The sequence below is a fragment of the Chinchilla lanigera genome, unplaced genomic scaffold, assembly GCF_000276665.1.
Source record: "Chinchilla lanigera isolate Chin_1 unplaced genomic scaffold, ChiLan1.0 scaffold00061, whole genome shotgun sequence".
Classification (NCBI taxonomy): domain Eukaryota; kingdom Metazoa; phylum Chordata; class Mammalia; order Rodentia; family Chinchillidae; genus Chinchilla; species Chinchilla lanigera.
This window is the reverse complement of record NW_004955462.1, coordinates 9,518,215-9,537,665: the sequence shown is the minus strand read 5'-3', so window position 1 is coordinate 9,537,665 and position 19,451 is coordinate 9,518,215. Positions and strand designations below refer to the sequence as shown.

The 19,451-nt window shown below is 53.3% G+C and overlaps 1 protein-coding gene across 2 annotated transcripts in view; it reads right to left on the bottom strand.

Annotated features, from left to right (window-relative positions):
- Positions 1–19,451, bottom strand: part of Cd247 (CD247 molecule) — a 73,192-nt gene that overhangs the window by 2,232 nt on the left and 51,509 nt on the right. For both annotated transcript variants that reach the window (XM_005398233.2, XM_013521423.1), the window contains exons 3-7: positions 4,210–4,313; positions 3,060–3,116; positions 2,467–2,547; positions 1,554–1,589; positions 743–799 (exon numbers count right to left, since the gene is read on the bottom strand). In XM_005398233.2, the coding sequence (XP_005398290.1) occupies positions 743–799; positions 1,554–1,589; positions 2,467–2,547; positions 3,060–3,116; positions 4,210–4,313 (335 nt within the window). The remainder of the gene's footprint in view (positions 1–742; positions 800–1,553; positions 1,590–2,466; positions 2,548–3,059; positions 3,117–4,209; positions 4,314–19,451) is intronic.

The window sequence follows — 19,451 nt, the reverse complement described above, 5'->3', positions numbered from 1 at the left end:
CCTAGACCTGGGACAGGAGGGTCCTCAGAAGCCCAGTCAGGCCTTCACTGCTGCACACTAAGAGGAGACCTGGCTTGGAGCCTCCTAGAATCCTAATAGCATCTGGCCATGTTGTCAGCTGCTTGGAATAGACAGACCGCTCTGCAGCTCCTGAAATGCTTGCCCAGTGATGGGCACTTTCTGGGAACAGCAAGTGTTGTTACAAGCTGGGCCGCAGGTGATTCAACTCCTGCTCCCCCATTTCCTAGCTATGTGACTAGGTAAGTTACTTAATCTCCCTGTTCCTTGCGGACATGCATTTCTCACTGGGTTATTGTAGGACTTAAATGGGACCCATCTGTGCAGGGCACAAACTACACAAGCTTCACAGTCACACAACCTATGCAGCTACCCAGGGCCCCTGCTAGGGCTCCACCCTTCCATCTCACCATCCTGACACTCTTCCTCATATATGAGCAAGGGGCCCGGTGTTCTCATTCTGCTGCTGACTGTGGGTCAACGCACGTAAAGCTCTCAGCACTTCTGGGCATTGCCAGTGACAGACCTGACTCACTTCTGCAAAGCTTAGGCTATCACAGAATCTAGATTTGCTTTTCAGTCCTTCTTCTGTCCAACTTGGTGAAAGTTGGAGTCAGGGTCACCAGGGGAGCACCACATGGGAGCTTCTAAAAGTTGTCTGAGAGACATTTGGGAAGAAAACTATGGGGGACCCTGTGGGCATGAGGAAAGGAGCACCACTCACCTCGCCCTTCATCCCAATCTCGCTGTATGCCTCGGCCATCTTGTCTTTCTGCAGCGCCTGGAGAAAGCACACATTGCTGATTTTACTGACTGATGCAGAAAAGAGCAGGCTCTCCCACAAGAAGGCTCTCCATCCCCGAGTTGGCTGGGGCACCCACAAGAGAGGATCCAACGCTTCTGTAACCTATAGCACTTCTGCTTGCAACCAGCTCCACCCACCCCTTCAGCCTCAGAGCTCCTTCTCATTGAGCAGACAAGCTCAGCAAAGCTCTACAAATATGAGGTGGTGGTGGAGGCTGTGGCAGGCACACTGGGCAACACAAAGGCTGGCCTGAAGAACCATTTATTTGAGCAAATTATCTCCACCGGCACCACAAGGTGTGGATCAACCAATTGCAGGAGGAAGGGGAGGGAGGGCTCTAGCCTGCAGCCTCTTAGTGGCCTGAAACAACCATCCGGTTCACACCCAGAGTGGCAGGGTATACAACAGGAGGCCCCCTCGCTCTCACACAGCTTAGCCTGCAGTGAACAGCCACTGCCCCAGGCTGATGGACCTGAGAACTCCAGCCCAAACAGCAGGAAGGGGAGGGGAGGGACCAGAAATGACCTGCGACACCGACACTGCTCAGCTAAGGTGCCTTCCTATACGTCGCTCTGCTGAAGGCTGCAAGCCAGAAGGTAACCCACCTGACCCAGCGAAGGGACAGCCGCGACAGGAGGAGACTAAAGTGTGGAAAAAGGAATCCCCCAGAGCCCCCTGCTGCCCACCCCCCAACATCATGAGGTCAAGGGCGAATGATTTCCCCACTCACGTTGTACACGCCTTCCTGAGGGTTCTTCCTCCTCGCCTAGGAGAGACAGCAGGGAGAGGTTAGAGGGGTGGGTTCAGGCCCCAGGAGGCCATCGTCCCCACTGCTGGCAGGGTTCCCCCCCACCTCCGCCTTACAAGCAGAGAGGTACTACGGAATCCCATTGCGGGAGCGAGGCAGGTCCTGCTGAGAGGTGCAGGTGCCATGCTCCACTGCCTGCCTCCCAGATGGGCGGAGGGTATAGAGCAGGGGCGGGAGGCTGGGAAGGGGTGACTGGTGTCTCCCTGCCCTCTACTCCTGCTGGCAACATACACATGGCACAGGGCTGCTTAGAGCGTCTAGATGAGGGCCGGGTGGACACGTGGCCGGAAACACGAAGGGCCACCAGGTAGGCAGCCACAGGGAGTCTCAGCCTTTGTCCTTAGCCCTGCTTCCCTTGACCCCACCCTGGCACTGGAGATGAAACCCAGGTCCTTCACACTGACCTTTGTCCCCAGCCCTTGTAAATTTTTGTTTATTTTGAGACAGTCTTGCTAAGTCGCCCAGGCCGAAGTGGGCTCAAAATTTCTATCCTCCAAAGAACTGCACTCTAGCTTTTTAACTGCTACATCTCCGCAGGGGGTGGAGATTACAAAGTCCAAGGTCAGAGCCACCTTGAGTGCAGTCCTGACGCTGGAATGGGGGGATGCCCAGGGCCTTAAGCCCCTGCCTGTGTGGCCCCCTTCGTCAGGTCTGTCTTCCCAGACAGGTGGTGCCACCGTGCTCAACTCAGGGCAGACAAGGAGCCGTCTGGGGAAGGTGGATGACACGAGGCCAGGGTGGTCCCTGCCAGTGCAGGATGGGGCCAAGGAGAAGGGAGGAGGGGGTGGCCAAGGAAGTCCTCCAGAGCCTGGCCCCCACACACAGGGTCCCCTACCTGCTTCCCGCCCATCTCGGGGTCCCGGCCCCGCCGCTTATCCAAAACATCATACTCCTCTCTTCGTCCTACATTGAGCTCCTGCAACAAGAGGAGGGAGTCAGACACAGGAAGAGGCACTGCAAGAGCATGGGGCCAGCGGGGCCCTTCCAGTTTCCTCCTGGTGGTGGCTCATGGGAAGTGGGGCAGGGAGGTGGGGGGACGTGGCCCATCGAATGGAAGCCATCCCTGGGCTCAGAGACCCTGTGTGAGAACAGAGGGTGCAACGACAGGGGACCGGATCCCCAAAGGTGCCCAGTACTTTCCTACTATATGCTGAGCAATCAAATGGGTAAGTAATGACTTTCCCACAAGCAAATAAAGAAACTGAGGCTCGGAGAAGGTGAACAAGGGGCCCGGGAGTGGGACTGCCTCCCTCCCTGCTGTGAAGAGTCTAAAACACTTCTTCCCCCCGCAACACCCAGCCATGACAGCATGGGCTCCTCCCTGAGGGGCGGGTACAGCCACGATCCCTGGCTAGAAAATGGGGTGCACAACTGATCACCTAGCCGTGGCTGGAACTGCACAGCGTGAGTGTTGGAATGCAGACTTACATTGTAGAGTTGGTTCTGGCCCTGCTGGTGGGCGGGCACCTCCATGCTCCTGCCGAACTGCAATGTAGGAGAGCAAACATGACTGCTCCATGCGGGGCTTCAGAGCCCCAGGATATTCTGCGGTTCCACGTTCACCTCTGTGCTGGCTGTGCAGGGCCAGACAGCCTGGCAGCCCCTTTTCCTTTTTTTCCCCGATACTGGGGTTGAACCCACAGCCTTAGCAATGAGTTACATCTCCAGTCCTTCTTTTTAATTTTTTTTTTTTTTAATTTTGAGACAAGTTCTCAATAAATCACTGAGTTGCCCGAGCTGGGGATCAGACTTGCAGTTCTCCTGCCTCAGCCTCCTAGAGTACTGAGATTACAGGCATGCACCCCTTCCCTGGCCGTTGTGCTCCTCCCTGCACCCCGGGCATCCCCAAAGTCCCGGCAGCCAAGCTGTGATGCCTGGTGCTAGCGCTTCACTCTTCCCAATGTCTGCTGCCCCAGCCAAGAGGAGCTAAGGACATGGGCAACAACCTTAGAGCTCAGCCATGGCTGTGTTTCCAAGTTTCAAAAAAGTAAAGAAGACTATTTTTCAAATCAAATCTCATGGCAGAGAACAAAAATTCAAAGGGGAAATGCTCTAGTGTGCGCTGCGGGGATGACACTCCTGCTACCTTCTGCCCCTGTGAGAAATCCAGGCCCAGCAGACATCTCGGGTGAACCAGCGCCCTGGCCAACCCTCCCATACAGTGGGGAAAGAGGTGTCAGGAGAAAGGCCCATGTGGTCATGATTTAGCAGCTTGACAGCAGGATGTGGGGAGAGGCTGTAGGGTCCCCCCCTCCCTGCTCTTAATTGCCCAAGCACAAGCCTCTTGCTGGCCGGCAGCAGCCCCTGCCATGGGACACTGATGTCCATGCATGAGCTCAGCTCCTCACAAAGGTACTGGCCCGGACAGATGCCCCCACTTCCTCAGCCCACCTGGGGTGCGCATGCACACACACACACACACACACACACACACACACACAGAGCCGCTCTCAGTCTTGGCCGAGACCCAAGCCCCAGATACCAACAAGCCTGAGACTGCAAAACCAGGACTGCTTTGCATCTGTATATTCACCAAGCAGAGAAGTCCACGCCCTGCCTGTGGAGCCCGGGTGCCCACCTTTGCTCTCAGGAACAGGGCAGTGATGACGACGCCATAGATGAAGAGGATTCCATCCAGCAGGTAGCAAAGTTTGGGGTCCAGCAGGCCGAAGCTCTGTGCCTCTGTTCCAAGAGATGAAGCTGGTCAGCCAGGCCAGGGTGACAAGAACACACCCTCACCACCCCAGAAACTGTGACAAGGACTCCAGACCCCATCTCCACGCCTCACCTTGACTCAGCTTCCATCACCCATCCCAACTTGGCCAGCTCCTGCCAAATGCCCAGCCTGCCCGGTGGTGGACATGGTACCTGGTGGGTCCATGGAGCTGGGGACACGGGTGGGGGCACTAGGTAGGAAGGTGAAGGCTTCTGTTTGGGGGACAGAAGAGCCCAGCTGTGAATGACCCCTGGAGGACTATGCACAGGACAGAGCAGGACCATGAGAACTGGGTCAACCCTCCCCACCCAGCTCCTGCCGCCTCACTTGGAGCACTCTCCATCCAGGCAGGGGTGACCGCCCCCCAACTAGGCCGGAGTCTCCCTGCCTACTGGTCCTACCCCCCCATCATCATTCCCAAACCGCCTGCCTCAGTGCTGTTCCTCTTCCGGTTCCTCTCCCAGCCCTGCCCTGGGGTCAGGCTTCCAGCTCAGTGGGGCTTCTGCTGAGCCTCTCCCACCCCAAACGTAGCCTGATCCTGACTGCTCCATTGACATTTGTCACACGGTGCAGTGGTTCACACACATCTGGGTGCCACTGGCTCTCAGGGTCCAAAGGACAGAGAGGAACGACAGTAAACACCCTGGCTAAGTGAAACTTGGCACTTTTATTTGGAAGATCACCACATGCTGAGGAGATGTCGATCTGGGTCTGGACCGTACTGCTGCTCAGTACAGCAGCTCCACCAGGACAGGGGGACGCAGCGGGCACCATGTCCTTTCCCTGGGAGCCGCAGAGGCCGAGGTCCTGGCTGTGGCAACACTTGTCCCCCCGAGGCAGGATGGCCCTCAGACGGCGTGAAGGGGCAGAAAGGCAGGGAAGGTAGCATGAGGGCTGTCACATCCTTACTAGCAGTGTGGCTTGGGCGAAGTTCTTGACCCTGTAGTAGCCACTTTTGTGTAAGCAGGGTGAAAACTCACAATGCTTTGGTGTGTGCTCTGTGCCAATGTTTACTGCTTTAAACCTAACAACCAGGGGCTGAGGATACAGCTCAGCGGCACAAGCACCTGCCTGGCAAGTGCAAGGTCCTGAGTTCGATTCCTGGTAGCAAAACAAAACAAAAACCTAACAACCAGCAGATGCCCTGGCAGCACCACGGAGGCCGGGGCTTGGGGCAGGTGGCCCCAGACTATGTCTGGGCAATGACTCTCCCTGCCGGGCCAGTAGGTCTCTTCCCTGCTCAGAAACCACTGCTGACCCAGCTGCCCACAGCACGGTCCAAAGCCCTCATCCAGCCATGTGAGGGCCTCACCCTACCAACCCCAGCCCACAGGACCTCACCTTTCCACCGCCCCATTCCTCCTGCTGTCTGTGCACCCCCGCTTTCTGACCCTGCCTGGCCTGAGCTGGCGTCTCCTCCAGGCCCTTCCCCAGGCTGCCATCCCAGCTCCCTGGTCCTGCCACCCCCAAAGCGCTCTACAGACTCGCTCCTCAGGACCCAGCTCTCCTGCCATCCAGGCTGTGAGCCTTTTTCCCCCGGTGGCCACATGGCCTTTGTTTCTGCCACCTGCTCCACACCAACGCAGAGCCCCAGCCCGGGGCTTGCCTGCCTTTGCCCCAGGTGACCCACAGCAGGGACCCAGACGTGTGAGCCGAAGCCCCACCCCCAGCCAAGGCCGAAAAGCTGGGGAGATTTTTTTTCCCTTTAGGGCTGGAGAGGAGATGTCAGCAGCGATTTATGGGTTGGTTTAGATTCATAAAAAGGATTGGGGAAAAATCATTCAGGTGCCCATCACGTAAAATGAGAACAGAAAAATTACTGGACAGTAAATTTAGAACAATAAGGAGAAATCTTTCTCTATTGTGCAGAGTCAGCGCAGTTCGGGGCAGGAGAATTGGGCACCTCCCTGGGGATAAGTAATAGGGACAAGTTTTCTGCCTTTCTTTTTAAAGAGCAGCATGGTTTTATGGTCAATGACAGATGTGCTGTTGTGCAGTTTGGCTGAGGATTGGCTATGAACCCCAGCTCTCATCCCTGAATGGGGACCCTCCCTCTCCCCAGCCTGGCTGTGCTGTGCTGGGAGAGATGGGTCCCAGGAACGCAATGATTGCCAGGAAGGTCCAGGCAAGGACCTAGATCACTGTATGGCATAACTGATTAAATATTATTGGGCATCAGCTTGTGCCAGGGCTGCTGAAATGGAGCCTGGATTGAGTGTAGGGGGTTCACGTACTCCCCTGCCACTAACAAGCTGTGTGTCTGAGGAAGTCAGCTCACCCCTCTGGACCTCAGACCCTCCTTCCTTCCTCCCTCTCTCCCTTCCTTCCTTCCTTTCTCCCCTCCTTCCCTGTTTCCCTCCTTCTCTTCTCTCCCTGGACCTGTGGTACTGGGAATTCAACCCAGGGCCTTCACATTGAGCTATATCCCCAGCCCTTTTCATTTTTTAATTTTGAGACACAGTGTTGCTAAATTACCCAGGCTGGTCTTGAATGTGGGATCCTCCTGCTTCAGCCTCCCAGAGTGTAATCCCACACGCTGGGCCTCAGTCCCTCCATCGATGAGATGGAAGGTGCTCCTATCCACCCGAAGGGGTATGGTAAGGACAGAGTGAGACTGGGCACTGGCGGTGGTGTGTCAGTGACAGGCCCCCGTTTCCTCTGTAAGGACAGCGCTGTGTATACATGGAAGGGCTTTGGAGTCCTGCCCACCTGGAGCTGTGGCTTAGCTGATGAGGCCCTGTGCTGAACACCAGGCAGTTTTCCAGGCTGCCAACTGCAGGTGCACATCACCTCCCAGCCCCAGCCCCTCACAGGGCCCTGCGCACCTCCTTCTGGGGCCACCATGCCCCTGTCCTGCCACAGCCCCCTGGCAGCCACCCCCCAGGGGACCTACAAACCTCGCTTGGCTGCCCTGCCCCACTGTACACCTGGAGAAGCTGATTGCTCTCATGCTCCCGTCCCTCTCCCCAGACTCACAGCACTGGGGAGAGCCCCAGAAATGGACCAAGGGCTCTAGGCTCAGTCTAGAACCAGTTGCAGACCCTTCCCAGGGCCGGGCCTGGCTGGGGGCACTCTAGCGCTTGGCCAGGGTTGAGGCTCAGAGCTGTAGCACCTAGCAGGGCGGCTAAAATGGGGTGAGGCATGGGCCAGGCCAATGTAGCCTCCACTGAGAGACAGCCACCCAAGCAGGGAGGACGGAAACAGAGGCGTTGGTCCTTCTTCTACCCTGTAGTCCTTGTGCACTCTTGACCTGTGTGTTACTGAAGAAAGCCTTGCTTTCTGCATCTGTGAAATGGGCACATCATTACCTGTGCCATTAGTTAGCAGCAAGGATTAAAAACAAGGATTCTTATGGGGTGAGGGACGTGGTATTGCTCCATGGTTTCAGCTACTGTTGTCAGCTGTTTTTCATGTAAGCACGTGCACAATAACCTAGGGCTTCTGCTGGGTAACAGGACACCTGGAATGTGAGGTAACAGGCCATGTGAGGTGCTCAGGGGCAGCCCCTGGGGTGGCCAGAGGTGACAGGTCCGAGCACCCACTCAGAGGGCTCATTGTGACAGAAGTGTCTTCAGTGTGATTAGCGTGCACCCAGCTGGCTCTCAACAGCCTTCTGTCATCCTCATGAAAGCCCCGGGTTCAAGCGGCTCCGCGGCCCCGGGAGACTGGGTTCCATCCTCAGCACCCGCCTCCTCAGCGTACTCCTACAACAGGTGAAACATGAATCACACTGACCTGTCCCGTGTCACTGCCTGTGCTCCCAAGAGGAAGGCTCTTCCGTGCAGCACAGCCCTTTGGACATGGGAAGAGGTTGTTCATGGGTCTGCTCCCTGTTCATGGCTCTGTCAGAGCATGTGCTGTGTGTCGCCCTTTGGGCCACGGCACAGAGCACGGAAGGTCACCACCTGTCCCTGGGGCTGATCATCTGCCCAAGAAGCCAACAACCAAGCCACCGGTGCCAAAGAAACAGATGCCAGGCCGGACAGGAGGGGGTGGGGCTGGCCGGGCTTCTGCAAGGGGCTGGGCAGGAGTCCTGGGGAGGTCGCTAAGGCCAGACAAAGGGTGAGCCTCTCGGGCTGTTCAAATACCAATGTTTGCAGGAAAAATGGAGATTATATACATGGCGCCCCTGAACCTAGTCTTGTCCCTAAGAAAGGGTACAGAATCAGATTTGTTGGCATGGAGGTGTTTGTCTGTGCCCCAGGCAGACTGTGAGTGCTGAAAACAGGAATTAGGGCAGAGTTAACCCTGTTCTGCCACAGCCAAGAGCTGCGAACACATCCTGAGACTTTCTCCTGTTCCAGCCGGCCTCCTTCTCCAGCAAATCCTAGGTGGAAGCCGGGGGCATCCTCAGCTAGCAAGGTAACTTCATGTTTGAATGCCAATCTGTACCATTAAAATTGCTTCCTGTGCTCGAGTTTGATTCTTAGAAGAGTCCAGAAGGGTGGGGGGTCTATTATTGGGCCCAATTCATAGGTTGATAAACTGAGACCTGTGGACTAAAGCAAACTCTTCAGGGATGCCTGCAGCGTAGGGACAAAGCTGGGTGGGGTTACGAGGTCTCCTGGCTCCATGTGCTTTCTCAGCCCTGAGCCTCTTGGGTGCCCCTCACCCATGGGTGCAGGCTCCAGCATTCTCGCCTACGCCTGCACACACAGCCCCGCTGTGTGCCTGCTCTTCACACTTGGCCACTGCGGCTCTCACCACTGTAATTGTGGGCTCCCCCTGGCCGGGGCTGGAAGGTGCAGCTGGTGAGCTCTGATCCCTTGGCTCCTCCCCCTCACCATCACCAGGCACTGGAGAAGAGGAAAGAACTCAGGCCTTCAAGGCGGAGAGTTCCTAAATTTGAACAAGTTCAGACTCTGCCTCTTCCTGGCTTAGGGTCTGGAAACAGCTTTCATAGCTGTTCAAACCTCAGTTCCTCTGGCTGCAAAGCAGTTGGATAAAACTAAGGTCTGAGACAGTGGCACAGACCCAGGACTCTATGTACCTCAGGCTGGCTGGCCTAAGACTCAAGATCCTCCTGCCTCAGCCTCCTCTGCTCTAGGATTATAGGTGTGTGCCAACACACCCAGCTCTGATAAGAAAATTACGCTCCAAAATTTCTCATAGCTGAAATTTCCCAAGCACACCTGATGCAAAGCTCCTTCTCACTTCACTTTATCCCTGTGCCTCTGGGCCTCTCACCCCAAGAGCTCCCAGCCTTTTGCAAGGGTTTCTCTGACTGGCATCTCAGCCTCAGCCTGACTATCCCTGGTGAGAGGGGGTTCACCACCCACTAATTATTGGTGGAGAGCTCTGTAAATAAATAAATCAATAAATAACTTTGGTCCTACTGCTGCCTTCAGAAGCACAAACTACCTCCCACTTCTATAGGGAGCCTTTCAAATCCCTCCCCCCAGGTCCAGCCCTCTCCGCTTGAATGAAAAGGAAGCACTTCAGCACTACAGGTGAGTATGCATCCTTCGAAGGTGGCCAGCCTGAGTTCAAGCCCTGGGTCTGCTATTATGTCACCAAGGCACAACCATGGCCATCTCCCAGGTGTGTGGTCCTTCAGTGGGGTGGGCTTAGAGCCCAGAGAGGGCTTAATTCCTTGAGGGGATGTCATCAATATTTTTTTTGATTGCCTTGAAATGTTTATTTACTGAGTAGCTTCTAAATCTCACAATAATTTTGTGTGAAGATGCTTATAAAAACAGAGTAATTTCACACGCCTATAATCCCAGCACTCAGGAGGCTGAGGCAGAAGGATCACCATGAGTTCAAGGCCAGCCTGGGCTATATAAGTAAGTTCAAGGCCAGCCCGAACTGCATATGATGTCATCAATATTAATCACAACAGCCCAGCAGCCAGGCAAGAGCAGCCACCTCACAAGCCCCCAGCCTCCTTCCTTTGGACCCCAACTTTGGGCCCAGAGTCCTGCTGCCGCCCCACCCATCTCAGGCCGCAGGCAAGAGTTTAGAAAACAGGAAGTCACATGGGCTCAGGAAGGCGGAGGCAGCAGCTAGGGAGAGTCTGTGCCAGGCAGGGTGCTGGGTGTGACACGAACCATTGGCCACAGCACCGGGCCACCCAGCCCTCCTGCTCAGGGAATGTTCCCTTCCACCAAAGGCAAGAGAGAGGCTAGATGCACAGACTGACCATGACATGCACTAGGTAAAGATGTGTTCAGCGCCCGGAACCCCATGTGAGTCTTCTCATTCAAGCGTGAGAGTGACTCTTACTGTACACCTGGAGAAACTGAGGCTCAGAGAATTAACAGCGGACTGGAGGTGGATGGCAGTCCAGGTTCTTAACCACCACTGTTGTGGCGCTCGGAGGACTTGGAGGTCCTCAGGGTGAAGAGCAGGGTTTTGACCCTGGCTAGCATGTTGCTATTTGCTGTAATTTGCCGCAGCAAGCAGCAACCCCCCGCTCTGTGTTGGATTCCAGACATTCACGTCTTATTGTCAAGTAGATCATCTGGTCCTTACTAGCTATAAATTACAGATCCTCTAAGACAAAGATTCCAAGCAAAGAGGGAAGAAACTGGTTTCTTAAGGTTTGTGGGACTGAGTGGCTATTTCTATGTTGATGAAAGCTGTTTTGATTTCTGCAATAATTAAAGATTAATTTAAAATTTTGTGGTCAGTTTTCTTCTTATTTTCAAGTAAACCAACTCGTTATAAAAGTGCACAAAGAGGGAAAATGAAAATCACTCACAATTGCATATTCAAACACAGCCACTATAAATGATGTCAGGTTGTCTTCCAAAGTATATGCTACTTAAAAGTTACCATTGTGTAACAAACATTTCAACCTGAAATAACTTGTCTTCCTTAGTTATTTCATGTCATTTTATATCAGTTTGCTTTATCATTTTATTGAAAAAAAAATTTTTTTTTTTGGTGGTACTGGGCATTGAACCCACAGGTGCTCTACCAACGAACTACATTCCTGGGCCTTTTTATTTTTTATTTTGAGACAAGGTCTTGCTAGGTTGCTCGGGGTGGTCTTGAACTTGCAATCTTCCTGCTTCAGTCTTCCGAACTTCAGGCTTTCCAGGTGGGGCGTGGCCACGCTGGCTCCTTCACCTCTTGACACACGCGTGGGCGCGTGGCTACTGACTCCCGAGACTGACAGTGTGACAGTCGTGGTCACACCAGACATCTGCTCCACATTTTCAATTTAGCAAACCCTTTTATATTTTTCACTTCACTTGATCTTAACAGCACTTCACTTAGTAAACGGGACAGACCTTGTTTGTTCTTCTTCGAAGATAAAAGAGACTGGAGGTCACGGAAGTGAGATGACCGCTGTGATCCCGCGACATTTGCGCCGCAGATCCCAGAGGAGGGGCCAGGTCTCTCGGGCTGTCATTCTTTCTCGGGTAGCACACAGCCGTCACATTATGCCCCTGAATGTTAGTAAACGACATCCACTCCAGGTAAAGCCACGTGACGTCAAGAACCCAGGCAGGATTTTGCCATTTCCCTGCAAATTTGATTTGTCCTACAGATAAACTTTCACAGCATGTAGAAACAGATGCATAAGAAAGTTTAACTGCACGAGCAAGAAAAAAAAAAAAAACCCTGAAAGTAACGTAACCGAGAAACTGATAAATTTTGCTGTATTTATATAACAGTTAAAACACACACAATAGATCTCCACGATAATAAAAAATAAAACGGCAAGCTCTAAAACGATGTCAAAAATATTATGTAGGCTACACTTGTACGCTTACAACTACTACAGAAAAATGTTATCTGGATGCAGTTTTGTTTGGGATGATGAAATGGATAGTGTTTATGGTTGCACATTATGAATTTATTTCATGCTACTGAATCACACTTTAAAATGGTAAAAAGGGAAAATCTTTGTGTGTCTGTATTTTACTGGAGAGTGAACCCAGGGCTTTCACACTGAACTACTTCTACAAGATAGCATCTTGTCCAAGGCTGGGGGCTCCACCTCAATCCTCCTGCCTCAGCCTCCTCGAGCGCTGGGATCCCAGGGGTGCGCCAGCTCACCCTGGGGCCGGGCCTCCCACGGCCGAAGGCGGGGTGATAAAAGCCCACATGGGGGGCGCTCGGTGCTAGGTGCCAGAGCCCGCAGCCCGCCTGGAAAACCGCGTCCCTCAAGGACTCTGTGGGTCCCCGCGGTCCCCGCCCCGCCCGAGGTTTCCTGTCGCGGCCGCCACCCCAGCAGGTTATCACCGCGATCTCCCGTCTGCGCCGCGCACACGCGCAGCGTCCGCCCCCGCTTGCGGTCGTGTCCCGCGAGCCCGCGCCCCAGTCCCCGCGCCCCCATCCCCGTCCCCACGCCCCCGTCCCCGTCACCGTCCTCGCGCCCCATCCCCCCGGCTGGCCCTAGCCGGCGTGGCTGGGTACGGTTCCGCACACCCCAGGGAAGGGGCCGCCCTGCTCCCCCCATACCCTCTGCTCCCGGGACCCTAGACGCTGCCTGCCTCGGCCTCCCGCCCCTCCGTCAGAGCTCGTGGGAGGAAGCCGAGGGGGTCTCCGCTCTCCCTGGGGGACTCCAGCTCTGTCGTCAGACCCGCCACCGAGAGCGCACCGCAGCTTTCGTTTCCCAGCGCTGTGAGCCACGGGTTTCGGGTCAGGGTTTCCTGGGCTCACAGCGGGAGTGGAGAGCCCGCTACTGTTTTCGGTTTTTTTGGTGTTTTGCTACGCTGGGGCTCGAACCCAGGCCCTCCGGCGTGCTCGGCAAAAGCCCTACCTGAGTCGTAAGCCGAGACTCAGAGCCCTGAACTCCCTGCCGCCCGCCCGCCCCAGGTACTTGTGAAAACTACAGCGGGGAAGACTTTCCAAACTTCAGAAAGACTGAAAGAGGCAGCTGAGCTCCTTCCAGGGTGGAGGAGGGAGGGCGTCCTCCTCCTCTCGGCCTGTCCCAGAATCCTGCCCGCCCAGCAGGCGGGCCTGGCTCCCAGGGTCTGCCGGAGGCCCTGTGTGTCCAGCGCCACCTGGGCGGTTGCAGACAGGCCGTGGCCGGGACCTGGGCTGCTGCAGGGGGACTGCCCGCTGCCCCGCCACCCTTTCCACGGGGAGCCACCCACTGAGCCCCCGAGCCCGGAGCGGCTGGTGGTTCCTTAACAGGAGGAAAAGCAGCGCGGAGACTGGGTTCCTGGAGCGAGGGCGGCCACGGAGCAGCCCAACAAGGACAGGAGCCGCACACTCACTTTCGTTCTTAAATCAGACGCCGGAATGAGCCTTGCCCGCGAGGCTGTGGGGCCACCTTGTGTTCACTCCCCGGACTTTGTCAAGTCAGCGTGGACAACGTGCACACCCCACACCGCTGCGTGAAAATCGGCTCTGTGTGAAATCAGCTACTGGGCTGGGGATGTAGGAGTAGCACAGTGGCAGGTGCCGTCCCCAGCGCCACACAAAGAAAAAAATATGAATGTACACACAAAGTGTGGCCTAAAAATTTCATCGTGAATACTTGCGTACTGGGTACATTACCCTGTTACAATAAAAGACACGTTGCCGTGAGTCCCCCACAGAATACCCTTCCTGTCACTCCCAACACTCTTACCTCAGCATTCTTGCCACTTTCTTTTTTTGTTGTTATTTTTTTTTTGTTTTTTTTTCCGGTACCAGGAATCGAACTCACGACCTTGCGTTTGCCAGGCAGGCGCTGTGCCGCTGTTAAATCTCCAGCCCCATTCTTACCACTTTCTGAAGCAGTTCCGCAAGTCCTCTTTCGTGTCTTTAGTTGTGCTGTCATGGCTGCCTTCATGTCCTGAATCAATTCAAAGCATTCACTTTCCACGGTCACTCTGACTTTGGGGAAGAGCTGGAAGTCACACGGTGTCAGAGCCAGTGAATAAGGTGGATGAGGACACAGTGATGTTTTTACAAGTCTCCTTTTCCACTGGATGATACGTGACAGCAACATTCACCACATTTTTTATCACACCGCATAAGGACTTGCAGAACTGCTTCAGAAAGTGGCAAGAATGATGGGATAAGTGTGTTTAAAGTGAGGGGGAGTAGTTTGAGGACGATTAATGGCAAGGTGCCTTCTTTTTTTTTGAGACAGGATCTTGCTACATGGTTCAGGCTAGTTTTAAACTGGCTATGTAGCGAAGGTTGGCCTCGAACTTATGGCGCTTCTCCTGCCTCAGCTTCTCAAGTGCTGAGATTACAGGCATGCGCCATCAGGCCCAGCATGGCAAGGTGTCTTTTACTATAATTTTTTTTAAAATTTAGACATCTCACATGTATTTTGATCACATTCGTGCGCACTTCCCTAAGGAAGACAGTCCAAGAATTTGCTCTGAATTTATTCCTGCTCTGAAGACCAGCTTGGAGACCACTGGGCCTGCCCACTCTTGTCTTGTGGGGACATCGAAAGCAGGCTGAGCTGCCTGCCTGTTCAGGAGAGGATGGCCCTGGGTCTCACACCGCATCAGGCCAGCCTCAGCAGTGCTGCTGTGCCTCCATGGAGCCACAGCTACTGCAGCTCGGTGGGCGGCTCAGGGCCCTGTGGACAGGAGGAGGGGACTGAGCAGACTGCAGCAGCACTGCTCGCCCTTGCCCGGTCAGTGACCCAACAAGAACAAGTCCAGTTCCCCTGCAGACCAGAACGAAAGCAAAGGAGCAAGGAACAAAGAGACGTGCAGCTGCATTTGTGCCCGACCCGCACTCGTTGGGTGGAGCTGTGGCTGGCAGGAGACCAGGGCAGTGGGCAGAAGCCGAGCCCGGCGATGAAGGTGAGCAGCCTGCGCCTGCTCCAGAGCCGTCCAGATGCTGCCCTTCCCTGTTCATCTCACGCCAACCTCAGTTCCCCCTCCCAGGGAGCTGCAGCCCAGCCCATCACCCCAACACCTCAACGTCAGTGGCACGCATTTTTTTTTTTTTTTTGGTTTTTTGAGACAGGGTCTCACTATGTAGTCTAAGCTGGCCTTGAACTCACTTAGGTAGCCCAGGCTGGCCTCGAATTCACAGCTATACTCCTGCCTCAGCCTCCCAAGTGCTGAGGTTACAGGCAGGTGTGTCACTATGCCCAGCACTCATTCGTTGTAAGTGTGAAGAATACTTGATTCTTTCCTACTCAGCTGGATTCCAGGTTGTTTCAGGGCAAATCTAGTTCTTTTGTTTCTGCCACGTAGAAAGCCGGGAATTAGGTATTGCCTGAACTGAGTACTTCCATAGCTACATGGATGATTGAGAGACTGATTGATCAGTTCATGATCAGTGCTGTGTAGAAATGAATTTTGTTCCTTGCATTTCAAAGAATCAGTGAATGGAAAACACTCTCCAGACAGACTGTTTTGTTTTTTGCAGGAGCCTTCACTAAAGCTATCACTCAAAGAATGTGACCTTAGGAGTTATTTTACCGTTGGCTTCTTTACTTCCAAAATAAGGCTATTAATAGAGTTCTTCCTCTGGCCCCTTCTAGCTGGGCCTACTCAGAGATCCAGTGTCCAAAACAGGAGAAAAACTAGTTATGATTTCTTAATGAGCAGCCAGAGGCATCCAACTCCAAGCTGCCTGCCATCCCTGCCGGCCCCACGTGGCTGGACCCAGCGTGGACTTGGGTGTTGCTAAGCCGGGGCCTTGGAAGGAAGGCCAGCAGGGGCTCTCCCTGGGGTCTTCCCCTCCCTCTGGCCTGCACTGGACTCAGGCTGAGGCTGTCCTGGGACAGGAATGCCCGGCACAGCTTCCTTCTGATGCCTGAATGGAGCCTTCTGGGAGGACCCGACACCTGCTTCTGGTGAGACTATGTGCAACTCACGCTCCCATTAAACTGCTTGGCTTGACAAACTCACTCATTGCTCAAAACTCAGTTCAGAGATTACCTCTTCTGGGTAAACTCCTGTGCTACTTTCGGCAAACCTAGTCTGAAAGTCAGAGCCATGGGCTTAATTTGTTGTTAAACAGGATGTTAGTTTAGCCAATGCAGTGGTGCACACTTGTAGTCCCAGCTTCTTGGGAGGCTGAGGCAGGAGGGTCATATAAGACTAAGAGTTCAAGCTCAGCCTAAGCAATATAGTGAGAGCCCCCCCCCCCAGCTCAAGACGAAAAACAAAAACAAAATCTGGATATTAGTTACTTTTCAAATGATATGTTCAATATATTTTCCTTCAACTGTAAGATGCCTTTTCAGGTGAAGGACCTCTGAATGTAAAGAAATGGATCCCACTCTTTACCTTTTTAGAAAGATACAAGAACTGTACCACTCCTTTTGAGTTTCTAGGCTTTTTGGACCCTGGAGTTTCTTATACTTTTTTCATATTAATACTGGGACTAATTGCTTTAAATTTAGAGGTCTTTCCTGGAAAGATTTCTGGAAGCTGAGGGGAAACATTTTGAAAGTATCATTTGAAAAATGCAGCTAATGTTCTGTTTGGGCTGTGAGGTTTAAACCCAAACCCTATGCATGCTAAGTGCATGCTGCTGCTAAGCTGCACTCCAGCTAAGGCAGGAAAGGAGACCCACAGCATGGGTTGGGCCGTCCCTGCCGGGAGGGGTGTGCAGGGCCCTGTGTCTGCCCCAGACACCCCTAAATCAAGAAGCGCCTGGGCCACTTCCCCCAGCTGGATTTTCTTCTGATGTTAGAAGCAGGGAGCAGAAGCTCTGCCCTCTGGGCGTCCCCCTCCGCCCCTCCCCAGGGTCAGCATCTGGTCTCCAGGCCGGAGGTTCCTTCCCTCTGGTTTCTCTGTCCCTCATCTCTTGCATTTTCCTCCCCATCCTCTTCTCTCAGCCTTATTTTCCCTCCATCATCTGAGCTTGTGTCTTCCCCTCTTCTCTTTCACCAAGTGGTCATTGCCAGAGAAGGCACCAGCCTCAGTCCCCACCCGCCCCCTCAGCTGACCTGTTGCCTGGCCACCCAGCCCTAAAGATTTGGGGGCCGCTTCTTTTGTCTGATCCAGCTCCCTGGAGGACAGGCAAGCAGCAGGCCATCCTGGTGACCCTTCCTCCATCCCTGTGCAGCTTTCCTGCATGGCCATGGAGCCCGAGCCCTTCTTGGCTACTTAGCATAGAAGGCCACACTACCTGCTCCACTGCAGGAGGCATCCCAGGAACTGCAGTCAAGTCTCCAGCGTGGTCTGTGGCCGGGGGCCCGCAGGCCAGCAGGCCTTTCTTAAGCCCCAGACAGGCCAGGTACAGAAGGCAAGCGCAGAACCCCACAATTTCACTGGCCGCCCTTTATTTTAAGCACTCCAGGATGTGCCCAATTAGTAGTACTCATTCCTGCCTCCCATTGGACTTCAAATACCCAACACACCTTCATCCTGGGAAGCAGATACCTGAAAAAGTCATTATTTTTTCTTTGAAAAGAAAAGGAGAAAGGGAGGGTAACGCATATATACTTATTCACAAAAAATAAAAGACAGCTCTGTGGAGTTAGTCCACTGGGATAGTTAGAATCTAGGTTTGCGACTTGCATCTCCTTTCTCTGGGCTCCCAATTTAATGGGAACTTGAACTGGATTTAGTGACGTATTAGTTGAACACCAAATTCCGCGGGCCATTATTTTGTGGAGCAAAATGAAACTTTCAATGCTTCAAAAGAATAGACTGCAACAAAATCATTTATTAGAATTGGATTCAGACCTACATAGGTTTATTGTGTAAAACTATTAAATTAAGATGGATGTCAGCCTATTGCCTGAATTAAAGCCAGTGATTTGTTTGGCTAACAAGTTTGCCCTTTTCTGGCGAGGTGTGGTGATGTAAGTCTGTAGTCCTTGCTTCTTGGGGTGCTGGGATAGCCCCCTGGGAGTTCCAGGCCTGCCTGGACAACATAGCAAGACCCAGGTTCAAAAATAAGTTCACCCCTTTTTCTATGGGCTCCATGTCCTATGAATTGATAGAGGGATGTTCAGAGAAATGGTAAAGAAGAAAAAGTGATTTTTTTTGTCATGTTTTGTTTTCTGAGTAGGAAGCACAGGGCCCTCAGATGGCTTTCTCATTACTGGAGACAACAAACACCCCCAGAAATCCTGACCCTGGCTAATAAGACACATGCCTGTAATAACTGCCTCAAAGAGAAGCCCCCGCAATGGAGCATATTGCGTGTTTGGTTATGCCTTGTTTTTCTGCAAAATGTGCCAGTTGTGGCTGGTAGCAATTGTCTTCTCAGTGGCAATCATAAAATCGTTTCTAAGTTCCCTTCCTTTGAGGAGCCTAATTTATAAATGGAAATAAAATTTCCTCATTTCCCCCAAGCAGATGTCACTCTCCTTGAACTAAAAATCACCTGGGGACCACAGTGGAGCCCAGCAGGGAGCTGCAGGTTCTCTGCAGTCCCAACCCCGCTCTGTTGACGGCGGCTTATTTATTTCTCCTGCTTGTGTTCCTGGTGGGCTTTTTACAGATACTTAGCTCCACGTACAAGAAGCTGCCTCTCTGCTGTGCAGCTGGCATGGGCTCCTAAAGCCCTGGTTCTCGTCCAGGGAGAATGAATCCAGTTCCACTTTGCTTTCTTTTCTTTTTATGTGTGTGGTACTAGGGAATGAACCCACGGCTTTTGCCCTGAGCAACATCTTCAGTCCCCTTTTGTATTTTTCATTTTAAGACAAGGTCTTGCTAAATTACTGAACTGCCCAGGTTGGGCTCTATCTAGAGAACCTCCTGCCTCAGCATCCCAGAGTGCTGGGTTGCCGGCATGCGGCACCACACCCGGCTCACTTTCACTTTTGAACATCTCTGGGAGTCGCCTTCCCTCAGACTGGCTCAGACATAGTCCCCTTAGGAAACTTGGGGTGCAGGCTGCGCTCAGGCTCAGTCAGGACCTGCCTGCTGCCTCTTGCTTTGGGCAGGGGTAGGCTCCTAAACACCTTGAGCTCCCCAAGGCTATTTTTCTCCTCAGCCCCTCTCCTTTTCTGAACGCAGAAAGAAGAGAAACAGGGTGCGTGGGGAAGCTACGAGAATTCTCCTGTTGTGGCTTTAGCCCTGGAACACCTGGGCACCGATGGTGATGGCACTGACCCCACACCGGAGTCATCTGCCTTAAAAGCAGAATGTCTAGGAAAAGCACAAAAACCAGAAGAAGACAGTAATGCTGTTACCGAGAAGATTGCAAGATTGCCGTACTCATGTGCAACGGGTACACTGCATAAAAGCAGACTTTAGAGAGCTACATCTCTCTTCTCCATC